The sequence below is a fragment of the Lepisma saccharinum genome, unplaced genomic scaffold (assembly GCF_977018435.1).
Source record: "Lepisma saccharinum unplaced genomic scaffold, izLepSacc3.1 HAP1_SCAFFOLD_8, whole genome shotgun sequence".
NCBI lineage: Eukaryota > Metazoa > Arthropoda > Insecta > Zygentoma > Lepismatidae > Lepisma > Lepisma saccharinum.
Window position 1 is genome coordinate 938490 of NW_028142894.1, and position 12276 is coordinate 950765.

The 12276-nt window shown below is 41.6% G+C and overlaps 1 protein-coding gene across 1 annotated transcript; it reads left to right on the forward strand.

Annotated features, from left to right (window-relative positions):
- Positions 1-1516: 1516 nt before the first annotated feature.
- LOC145982250 (uncharacterized) lies at positions 1517-11091 on the forward strand. The gene is made up of 4 exons (XM_083115825.1): positions 1517-1987; positions 2360-2519; positions 3608-3749; positions 11049-11091. Exons 1-4 carry the CDS (start codon positions 1634-1636, stop codon positions 11089-11091), a joined length of 699 nt encoding a protein of 232 aa, XP_082971951.1. The 5' UTR covers positions 1517-1633.
- Positions 11092-12276: the final 1185 nt, after the last annotated feature.

The window sequence follows — 12276 nt, forward strand, 5'->3', positions numbered from 1 at the left end:
TTTTGAGCTAGCTATGTGACACTGTTGAAGCTTTTCTAGATGAAACCTTGATATCGAGAAGTAAGAGTGGTCGAATGTTGATCAAGTTCTTTAACCCCGTGTTTGAATATATATTTGATTGGTTATCATTTAAAGGGATGTTCCATGTTGTGGAGTTTGGCAGTGGTTGTGGTGGTGGTTTGGGACTGGTGAGAGAAGAATGGCTTACTCCAAGGAGAAAAGAAACATTTTGGCCGCCTCATAAGTTATCTTCACAGTTCAATAGATGCCTATTGAATAAGGAAAACAGTGGCCCAAATGAACAGTGGCAACTTTGTCCAGTGAGGAAAATATTTTACAGTACAGGTTAGTAATATTTAAAATACTATAGAGCGACCACAAGGGAAAAAACCTTCGCCGAAAGGTGTCAGCGCAGCTTTCCTTTTTCCGTTCAGCTCGGGCCATAAGAAAGCATGCTTTACTCTGCCCCTCCATGCAGGAGTACGGTGCATGGGAGTCGCGGGTCTGCGCAGGTTTCTTTGCTTGTGGTTCCACTATACTATTATTTGTGTTAGTGATATATACAATATTTACAGCCACTATATTATGTCCCTTTATAAAAATATGTTTTCTTCCATTATGTTCATTCAAACATTTTTATAGCATGTGTGTATAGCCCAAGTTAATTTTGATGATAAAACTTTTTTTTTTTATTTATACATGAATGATGGGCATACATTATAATTATAGAACAAAGAAACAGGCTAAAAAAAAAAATTCAAAATTTGGAACCAAATTTTGGAAATTAATTTTTAAGGCAAGAGGTTATTAAGAGAAAACATCAGCGTTATAGGTCATAATTACTAGACTGCAACTAAAATTCTCAAAATTGTAGCATTCATTCTTTACTAGAATAATCATGAAAGTGGAGAATCATTTTCATAAAATTTATAAAAACAAGAAGTTTGTGAAGTTATTTTCACCTGCCATTATGTTTTTTGTCAATGTCTATATTTTTCATAAAATGAATCATCTTTTAGGTGACATTTTGAAGGCTAGGGAGAAACTGAAGGAAGCTGAAAGTGAATCAGAATTATTGTCCATGACAGAAGAAGGAGATCTTAAAAAAAGGAGAAGGAAAAGAAACAGATTATTGTATAGCAGTGAAAGTAGTGATGAAGAGGAGACAAATTATCAGTCCAGAAAAGTAACAAAAAAAGTATTCCACCTGAGAAACCACTGGTATTGCCCTTACCACCTGATATTTCAAGCGCACATGCATCTCAATCTGATCCAGTTGGTGAACCGAATAATGAGTCTGTGAATGTAAATTTGATCGACGAAATCGAAAAAGCACGACATACAAGTAAGTTGTGTTTTTTCTTGAAGTTTTAAAAAATATTCCAAACATATTGATGTCACTAATTTCATATTTTATTAATTACTCAGTGTTTAACATCGCCAACTAATTCCTTGTGTTTTCATTTTTGTACTTGTTCTCATGGACATAAAACTGGAAACAGGTGTTGCATGTAATGTGAATTTATGTGCATTTTTAAAAGTAATTTTGAACATTTGCTGATGACGGAAGATACACTGACATGTTTGTAACTGTACAACAACACTGTAGCTATTTTCCTATTTCAATTGTAATATGTATGTGCTGATTGCAAGTGATCGATTTTTTGCTTTTACTGGCATCTTCATTCTAGGTGAAGGCAAAGCAACCTTGGCTCTACAATCTACATCTGGGTCAGACAAGAGCATTCCAAATTGCCAGTTTCATGGGAGTAGTTTATCTGTTATTTCACGTCATCTAGCAAAAATTGAGAATAGACTGTTAGAAATACATGAAAATCAGAAGCTTATTTTGGAAAATTTGAATCCAACATTGATATCCTTCAATCAGCCCTTGCCTGAAAATCTAAAGCTTCCTTGTCAAACAGACGATGACATTCAGAGAGTGGAAGAGTGGTTACTTTCTTCTCCTGAGCACATGAAGCAGATGGTAAGTTGACATATTCCTGTAATATTTCTGTGAGTGAAATTATTAATGACAAACTTTTTTTTTGTTTTAATCGAGCAGTTAACATTTTTAGCATAATTAACTGTAGCTTATACTGTTTGCTCAGAGTGGTATGTTGAAATTTAAGATGTATGAATTACATTCTAAGCTCCATGTGCTTCTTTTTACATCAATATCAGTTTCACTGAAAAAATCTGCAAATTGACAAAGTATTTCAGTTTTCTTACTAGTTGAAATTCAATAATCTGAGCAACAGATACATCTGAATTTTTGGAAGAGGAGGGGGGTGCAAAATGTATACCTTGTATCGTCCACAGTGCAGTGCTTCTTGATTGAATTCATATTTTGTTGTAGGAATCATACATGAGTTTTATTGGAGGCAAGAACGTACAGCAAATTGTGCGAAGAATTCTGGAAAAGATATTTTCTAACACATTGGCAGCACGTCATAACTGGACTGGAAAACACAATAAAACACCTCTCCGAAATTTGAAATTAATGGAACTTGTACCAAGTAAGTTAGAAGGCTGTTATTTTTTTTTTCTTTTTTCAATTCATAACTATATTAGACAGAAGGGCCATTACTTTTTGATGTAAAATCCGAATAATGTACAGATGGAAAGTTTTATAGCATTTATTATTAACTGTGTGCATTCTTTACATAAATCTTTAAAAATCCTCTAATAAGGAAATTTTAAAAAATATATTAAGAAACAGTTTTATTTAAAAAAAATATTTGTTTTATTTGACCATTGTTTTTGGTAGATTTTTTTTACTTCAGCTGTTTTATTAGCTTAATAGGAAGAACTAATATTATTTCATGTAACACTGGAATATTCTGCTTTTACTAGAACAGTGTTCATAAGTGCAAACTCATTTCCACAATTCAGCAAGCCTGGCTCTGTGAGCCTTCACTTTTTATTCAGAAGGTAGTGAGTTAGATCTCAGATGAGGTCAGGCTAGCCATTCAAGTTTCTTCACTGCAGTTTTACATCACTCACACAAAATGAATATTGTGGTGAATCTGTAATTTATGGAAATTTCCTTCCTCATCCTTTTCCTAGGATATAGTATATGTAACTGACTAGATGTAAAGGATTAATGTCACCCCACATAGATAATATGTCAATATTAGTTTCCTTTAATGGGGCAGGGAATAAGTTTAATCCTCATACTAGAGATGGGTACACATATATGGCAGGGCTCGAAAAGTCCCAGTCGCCATGGCAACTAAAAATTCCAGCATGGGGACTATGATCTTTTGCTGTAATATTGCCATTTTTTAAGTTTCCATATATGAAATTTTGAAGAATAAGTTGAAATTGCAGTACAGCGTAAGTTAGCAAATGATTTTTTTTAACAACGTTCTGAACATTCTATAGAATAGGTAACAATTTTTTGCTCTTTGTCCGCCAACCCTCATTTTCCACTTTATCACATGATTTAGCGATGTTTTGAATATGGTGATGCTCAGCTTCTTATAGCATGCATGCCTGATTTTCAGAGCTGGCGCCTAGCTCTGAAGAAGATTTTTCGAGCACTGTCATATGGTATGTTACATTTTAGTTCATCCATGGATCTAACAGTTTGAATTGTTTTTAGTTTCAGTTCGAAGGAATTCATGTACATCAAATGCATCAGATTATGAAATACACTCAGTGATACAAAACTGGTTCCGCTTTGTCAAAGATAGAGATGGCGGCCGAGAGCAACGTAGAAAGGAAAAGGCAACTGCAGTGTCACGGTATCTAGTGACATGTAAAACGCAGTTCGATAAAAATTATTTTTTTGTTTATTGATTCATTATATGCACCAACTTGAAAGTGTGAGGTTGTTTATTTTTGTGAATAAACTTGTATCCGAGCCAGACGTCGGGAGTTGGGAGAAGGATTTCTTGAGTGACAGCCGCCGCTTAGAACATGACATATTTGCACCAACGCGAAGATAAGGAAAGATTATTTTCGTCGCTACCAGGTTTGAGTCGCAGCGGGCGGGCTAACCCATGTTCACGGATGACCAGAGATCCCAGCTGGACCCCACGCCTGCAAGTATCGAAGACGCCTCGGTGACCGAGTTTCAATACAATGGACACAGGTCATTCGCACCCCCTCTGAAACAGAAGCCAAGCGACTTGAGCGTCCTTTTCAACGGAAGAATTCGAATATTTTATATATAGGCAGTACTATGATTCCAGTCACAGTTTTTGACCCGGATTTCATAGAGAGAGCAGCTCCGCGCTACACTCTCGCGTGATCATTGTTTTGTGTCCGTGGACTTTGTTTCCTTACGTACCGTGAGCGAATTGCAGATAGAGTTACCAGTGTGCGCCTTATTTTGGTGAAGATTACGCGGTGATTTGTTTTTGCCAAGCGTGGACTACATAATGATGGAGGGCTAAAGAAGATAGAGAAGGGGGCCGTCGCTCCCCCTGACGCCTGCAACGACGCCGAAGCCAGTCAGACGACGCCGAAACCAAACACTGCCCAAAGCCCGTTACCAGAGAGAGAGAGAGAAGGACGTTTTCCAGCTCGACGTTCCAACTGAAGCCCGCTACCAGAGAGAGATGATTGCAGATCGACGTCCAATTGATGCCCGACACTAGAGATATCCCGACCGGCGCGTGACCACGTACACCCGACGCTAGTGACAAGAGGAAAGTCCGAAGTACTAAGGAGGTGCAAGTTCAACAGATCGTCGCAATTATTCTTCGTCGCGATCGACCTTGGAGGACAATTTCGCCACAAGGGAACCGTGTGCAAGTCCCGCGTCCAGGAGAGATGAATGACCACGCCATGTAGCAGAGTCTGGTACAGTATACTTCAGAGGGTCTCATGTCATGTAAGCGTGCGTCGTTAGTATCAACACCGTACAGTTAACGCCGAAGTCTCACTTATTCGCAAAGTTACTCAGGAAAAACCTAACCCCGCGTCTGATAATTTTTGGTATTGTTATAAAAAAGAGTTATTTCATGTTCAGATGTGCTAATTTAATTGTCTGCATTCAGCGTTAGAAGCTCCATTTCATTTCTTTAATATTTAGTATAAATTGTCAAAGTGTGCTCCATTTCTTGTGTAACCGACCGCCCCGTCGCGCCATTTAATTTGTCAATAGTTGACTGATGAGTTCTTTTAATTGTGGAAAGCGTAGTTGTTTTTATTGCAAGGTCGTGTGCGTGAAATAGTATTATTTGTTGCATAGTGGTTTTTAAGGTAATTTTTGCTCGCGCCGACGATTGATTAGTGTATTCCGGCAGCTGGAGCCAATTAAGTTTTTGCATCACTAGGTAATTGAGTAGTTGTTCTCATTGGACGAGAGAGGCTTGTGTGTAATACCCCCGTCCGAGAAACTTGTAATATGCCGTGCTTACGACTCGATGCATACGTTAATTCGAACGAAAGCTTTAACCACGCCGACCCAATTGTCTTAGTTAACCGCTTTCCGAGGGCTGGCACTTAAGTTAATTTAAAAGAGCACAGGAGCTGGCCGACAAATGCCCTAAATTCACATAAAGGTTTAAAAATTTAAAGGAATGATATGTTAATGAGATCCATGATTTGTATCCATACTTCACATGTAAAAATACCTCATGTGTGTGAAAGAGAGATAGAGTGAATGTTGTGAGAGTGAGGAGGATTTGTAAACAGTTGTTGATTGCAATATTTTTGTTGTTACAATATATATTCACTTATTACCGTTCGTCAGTGTTGTTATTTGACGTTTTTCAGGTACCAGATATTATGCTATTAGTGTTTTTATGATTGTTCGAATCTACATATCAAAGGTAAACAAAACAGTGTAACTTTTCAAGGTATTAATCTCCGCCTCGCAATAGTATGACAATAAACGACCGTCTCAGTACCGAACTTGAAAACCTGGACCGAGAGTCACGACCGGTCTCCCGTACACATAACGACGTTTGGCCCCGTGCCGGGGTATGATTGACACGTCATTTCGGGGACCAGGAGTGTACTCGTTACATTTGGCGCCGCGAACATGGGACGGCAACTTTTGTCATATCTTTCCAGAAAAGCCAGGTTGCGAGAGCGGTAGAAATTTCATTGTATACGTCATGCATAAAATTCTTGTGTTAGGTTCCTGGTTATTTGTGTGTTTTTCGTTTTGTATTTCGAGGGTTATTTTCATGTATTTGTGGTAGGTTCACGTGTAAGGACACGTTATTGGGCGTAATTGGTAACAATAGGGCAGATATTTTTTCGGCGAAAGCAGCAAGGGCAGCTGCATAGGGCATTTTTATGTACTTTTTGTGCATTTTTTTTGGTTTTTGGCGTAATTTATGGCATCAGGCTGAGTTGCGGGATAAGGGATTCCCGACGGACCTCCTTTTCTTTTTATGTATCGATTTGTAACTCATATTTTGTGTGAGCTCGCGTAAGTATGCGTAACTGTTCCAAAGTGCAACAGAAGATTGAGCAGATAATTAGGGAAAGGCCTTCATGAGATTAAGAAATCGCCGTATAGACTGTTTAAACAAGAGTGACGTCATGATGGTTTGCGAGGCTTGTGGACAGCAATTTTCTGACTCCGAAATCGAAGGGGAGGGAGCCAGACCGGTTTGTCCCCAGTGCAAGGGCCCGTTGGAAATGGAAAGGGAGATACCAAGTGCCCAAGGGGGTACATCACGTGCGGACGATGACCACAGCAAGGAACAAGGATATGACGGGGGAAGTGGCAGTGGTGCCAACCAGTTACAGCTAGTCCTCCAGATGCTCCAAGGAATGGAAACCAGGATGCAAACCAACATCCAGGGGTTGCAGGCTGAAATGCAAGGGGTCCAAACCAACATCCAGGGATTGGAAACCAGAGTCCAAACCAACATCCAGGGATTGCAGGCTGAGGTGCAAGGGATGCAGACCGACGTACGAGGGATGGAAGAACGCCTCCAAGGGACGGTTCGCGCCTCCGGAGAAGAAGTGACGCAACAACTCCTTCAGACGATCCAAGAATCCGAGGCTCGAATCGAATCCAGGATCGCCAGGACCGATGCTCGCATCAATGAACAGGAAGCCAAGGTGGCAACACTGGCGCAGAGCGTGCGTGAACAGGAAGGAGCTTTGCAACACATCGGCCAGCAGTGTGCACAGCTGGAGACGGCCTGCAATCGGAGCAACGATGCCCTCGAGCGACAAGTGCGGCGAGCAGCGAGCATAGCGGAAGGGAATTCCGACAAGATAAAGGAAATCGAGGATAAACTTCAACAATTGAACGTAGCTGACGTCCCGGGATCATCGCGAGAGCCGGCAGCTATGACGTCATCGCAGCTAGCTGCGGCCCCCTCGTCCTCAAGGCGCGCGAGTGACGCAAGGCCGGCTACGCTTGTCAACGGAGGAAGCGAAGTGGAACCTGGAATACATCTTCCATCGCCGCGACCGTTCGAAGCCCAAACTTCAACCCGGGAAGATATACGATCTGAACTAGCACCGGCGAGGAGGGCTCTGTTCCCGCCGGAATATAAGAAACATTTCAAGAAGTTCTCCGGGGCCGACAGGATTTTGCCGTCTGCCTTCATCGAGGAATTCGAAGCAACAGCGCGGGAGTTAGGACTTGCGGATGGGGAGCGATTACTCGTGCTGAAAGGCCTAATGCAAGATCGGGCAAAGAACTGGCTGGATCGGAATGAAAGACATTTTCATTCATACTCGGCGTTTAGGGAAGCGTTCTTGACACACTTTCAGCGCCCCATGCAAGTGGAAAGGATGCTTATCCAACTGAGGAACGAGAGGTACGACAGGAACGGGGGACTTACTTTTGCACAATATTTCTGGCGTAAGTTCAATGAGTTCCAAGCTCTCCAGCCACAGATGACCACGTCGGAGATAATTGCGGCCCTAATTTATCATTACCCACAAGAGATAAGACGGCATCTCAACGGGGCGTGCGTTTTCGATGCAGAGGCCATGTCGCTCACGCTCGAGAACCTGAACCAGTGCGAAGAGGAACGCGAGAGGACGCGAAACGAAAGATGGACCAAAAGGAGGCGACCGGAGGATGAAGGAAACCGGGGAAACAAGCACCCACGCGTCCATTTCGTCCAGAGGAGGTACGATGGGCAGCAACGCGCTCCAGGAGCCGAAGTTCGCCAGCTTCGAGATGATCCGCCTTCGCCACGACAGAGACGCCATTATCGGGGACAGAGGCGTCGAGGTGGTCAGGCTCGTAGGTCGCCGGGTCACCATGGCAACGGCAGCGACAGCAACTTTTACAACGGACGAGTGAACAATGGTTACTATCAGCGTCACCCCGACAGTAGACCGGAGAGCCCGCGATCGGACAACGAGAACGCAAGGCGCAGCCCGCCGAGGGTTCAAAGGAGCCCGACGCGAAACGCGAACGGTCCGAATCCCAGCAACACATCTCCACAGCCGGGGCCGTCAGGTCGTCAGCGCCGAAGGGAGGAATGGGATGGCGAAACATGGTTAAGCGACATCGCGCCATTTTAGAAGTATAAAATAACATTGTGCCTTACCCAGAGTGTATAAAATGTATATTTATTATGTAAATTGGAGGTATCATTTATATCATGTGTTTTGTGTTATCGAACTGGTTTACTTTTCTTGTACAGGGTGTTAAAAAAATTGTAGTCAAAATTTCATGCCCTGAGTAGTGAAAAATTTTATTCGCCTACAGAATTTTTTGATCGGAAGGAGGGCGAGATGTCACGGTATCTAATGACATGTAAAACGCAGTTCGATAAAAAATATTTTTTGTTTATTGATTCATTATATGCACCAACTTGAAAGTGTGAGGTTGTTTATTTTTGTGAATAAACTTGTATCCGAGCCAGACGTCGGGAGTTGGGAGAAGGGTTTCTTGAGTGACAGCCGCCGCTTAGAACATGACATATTTGCACCAACGCGAAGATAAGGAAAGATTATTTTCGTCGCTACCAGGCTTGAGTCGCAGCGGGCGGGCTAACCCATGTTCACGGATGACCAGAGATCCCAGCTGGACCCCACGCCTGCAAGTATCGAAGACGCCTCGGTGACCGAGTTTCAAGACAATGGACACAGGTCATTCGCACCCCCTCTGAAACAGAAGCCAAGCGACTTGAGCGTCCTTTTCAACGGAAGAATTCGAATATTTTATATATAGGCAGTACTATGATTCCAGTCACAGTTTTTGACCCGGATTTCATAGAGAGAGCAGCTCCGCGCTACACTCTCGCGTGATCATTGTTTTGTGTCCGTGGACTTTGTTTCCTTACGTACCGTGAGCGAATTGCAGATAGAGTTACCAGTGTGCGCCTTATTTTGGTGAAGATTACGCGGTGATTTGTTTTTGCCAAGCGTGGACTACATAATGATGGAGGGCTAAAGAAGATAGAGAAGGGGGCCGTCGCTCCCCCTGACGCCTGCAACGACGCCGAAGCCAGTCAGACGACGCCGAAACCAAACACTGCCCAAAGCCCGTTACCAGAGAGAGAGAGAGAAGGACGTTTTCCAGCTCGACGTTCCAACTGAAGCCCGCTACCAGAGAGAGATGATTGCAGATCGACGTCCAATTGATGCCCGACACTAGAGATATCCCGACCGGCGCGTGACCACGTACACCCGACGCTAGTGACAAGAGGAAAGTCCGAAGTACTAAGGAGGTGCAAGTTCAACAGATCGTCGCAATTATTCTTCGTCGCGATCGACCTTGGAGGACAATTTCGCCACAAGGGAACCGTGTGCAAGTCCCGCGTCCAGGAGAGATGAATGACCACGCCATGTAGCAGAGTCTGGTACAGTATACTTCAGAGGGTCTCATGTCATGTAAGCGTGCGTCGTTAGTATCAACACCGTACAGTTAACGCCGAAGTCTCACTTATTCGCAAAGTTACTCAGGAAAAACCTAACCCCGCGTCTGATAATTTTTGGTATTGTTATAAAAAAGAGTTATTTCATGTTCAGATGTGCTAATTTAATTGTCTGCATTCAGCGTTAGAAGCTCCATTTCATTTCTTTAATATTTAGTATAAATTGTCAAAGTGTGCTCCATTTCTTGTGTAACCGACCGCCCCGTCGCGCCATTTAATTTGTCAATAGTTGACTGATGAGTTCTTTTAATTGTGGAAAGCGTAGTTGTTTTTATTGCAAGGTCGTGTGCGTGAAATAGTATTATTTGTTGCATAGTGGTTTTTAAGGTAATTTTTGCTCGCGCCGACGATTGATTAGTGTATTCCGGCAGCTGGAGCCAATTAAGTTTTTGCATCACTAGGTAATTGAGTAGTTGTTCTCATTGGACGAGAGAGGCTTGTGTGTAATACCCCCGTCCGAGAAACTTGTAATATGCCGTGCTTACGACTCGATGCATACGTTAATTCGAACGAAAGCTTTAACCACGCCGACCCAATTGTCTTAGTTAACCGCTTTCCGAGGGCTGGCACTTAAGTTAATTTAAAAGAGCACAGGAGCTGGCCGACAAATGCCCTAAATTCACATAAAGGTTTAAAAATTTAAAGGAATGATATGTTAATGAGATCCATGATTTGTATCCATACTTCACATGTAAAAATACCTCATGTGTGTGAAAGAGAGATAGAGTGAATGTTGTGAGAGTGAGGAGGATTTGTAAACAGTTGTTGATTGCAATATTTTTGTTGTTACAATATATATTCACTTATTACCGTTCGTCAGTGTTGTTATTTGACGTTTTTCAGGTACCAGATATTATGCTATTAGTGTTTTTATGATTGTTCGAATCTACATATCAAAGGTAAACAAAACAGTGTAACTTTTCAAGGTATTAATCTCCGCCTCGCAATAGTATGACAATAAACGACCGTCTCAGTACCGAACTTGAAAACCTGGACCGAGAGTCACGACCGGTCTCCCGTACACATAACGACGTTTGGCCCCGTGCCGGGGTATGATTGACACGTCATTTCGGGGACCAGGAGTGTACTCGTTACAGCAGGAACATCAAGAAATAAGTAAACAAGTAAAGACTGGTGATAGTTTTTCAGCAAGACATGAGAGAAGAGTCATTACTAAAGCTGCAGAAATTATAATGAGTGAATTTCACGAAGTTTCTTCTGTTTCAGGATCTACAGACATAATTCAAAGTGGTTCTGTTGTTCAGACTAGAAGTTCAGTTTCCAATACTTGTGATGAAAGTGTGCGTGATTTTTCAAGTAGTTCATGTAGTGGTAGCAGTAGTGAGGGTAATGTAACTGATTTGGAAACTGACTCACCTCCTATTTCAGAGCATTTAATTTCTTGGGCAAAGAAATACAATATTTCTAATAGTGCAACCACAGATCTTCTCCACATTTTGCAACCTTACATACCAGACCTTCCTCTAGATTCAAGGACTCTTCTTAAAACCCCTAGAACAATAGATTTGAGAACATGCTCAGGAGGTTCATTTGCTTACTTTGGTGTCAAAGAAAACATACTAAAAAAGGCATCATCAGGGTTACTATCTACACCACATTATCGGATTTTTGAAAAGCAGAAAAGAAATGAAAATTTTAAACAATTTTAACCATGAAAATTAATGTTGATGGACTTCCATTGCATAAAAGTTCCACAAAATATTTTTGGCCTTTGCTGGGAATTTTAGATCAGGCTATTAACAATTCTCCATTTATCATTGCAATTTATTATGGGGTATCAAAACCAAGCTCTTCAAATGATTTTTTCTTTGAATTTGTTAATGAGTGTTCTGAATTGGAAAGAACAGGTATTTTGATTGAGGATAAACTTTATGGATTTTCCATAAGTTGCATTGTAGCAGATGCTCCAGCAAGGGCATTTTTGAAGTGCATTGTATCTCATAACTCATTATTTGGCTGTGAGAAATGCATTCAGGAAGGAACATAGTTGGGGAGAACCACATGGCAGTATGAGCATGATTTAGTTCTAAGGACAGATGCAAATTTTAAGAACATGCAATATGAGGATCACCAGCAGTTTCGAAGCATTTTATCTGATTTGCATGTAGGCTTAGTTTCGCAAGTTCCGCTTGACTGGATGCATTTAGTTTGTCTTGGTGTTGTTAAAAAACTTATTAGTGTATGGGTAGAGAAGGGACCAAGAAAATGTAAATTGAGTTCTATGCATACACAGAAGATTTCTGAACGACTTATTGTCCTTGCTCAGTATACTCCAAAGGAATTCTCCAGAAAACCACAATCGTTGAAGCTGTTCAAATTTTGGAAAGCTACTCAATTTAGAGCATTTCTGTTATATTTTGGGACTATAGTTTTGAAAGATGTGTTGCCAGATCATTTATTTAATAATTTTCTTGTCCTGCATGTTTCTCTGTAC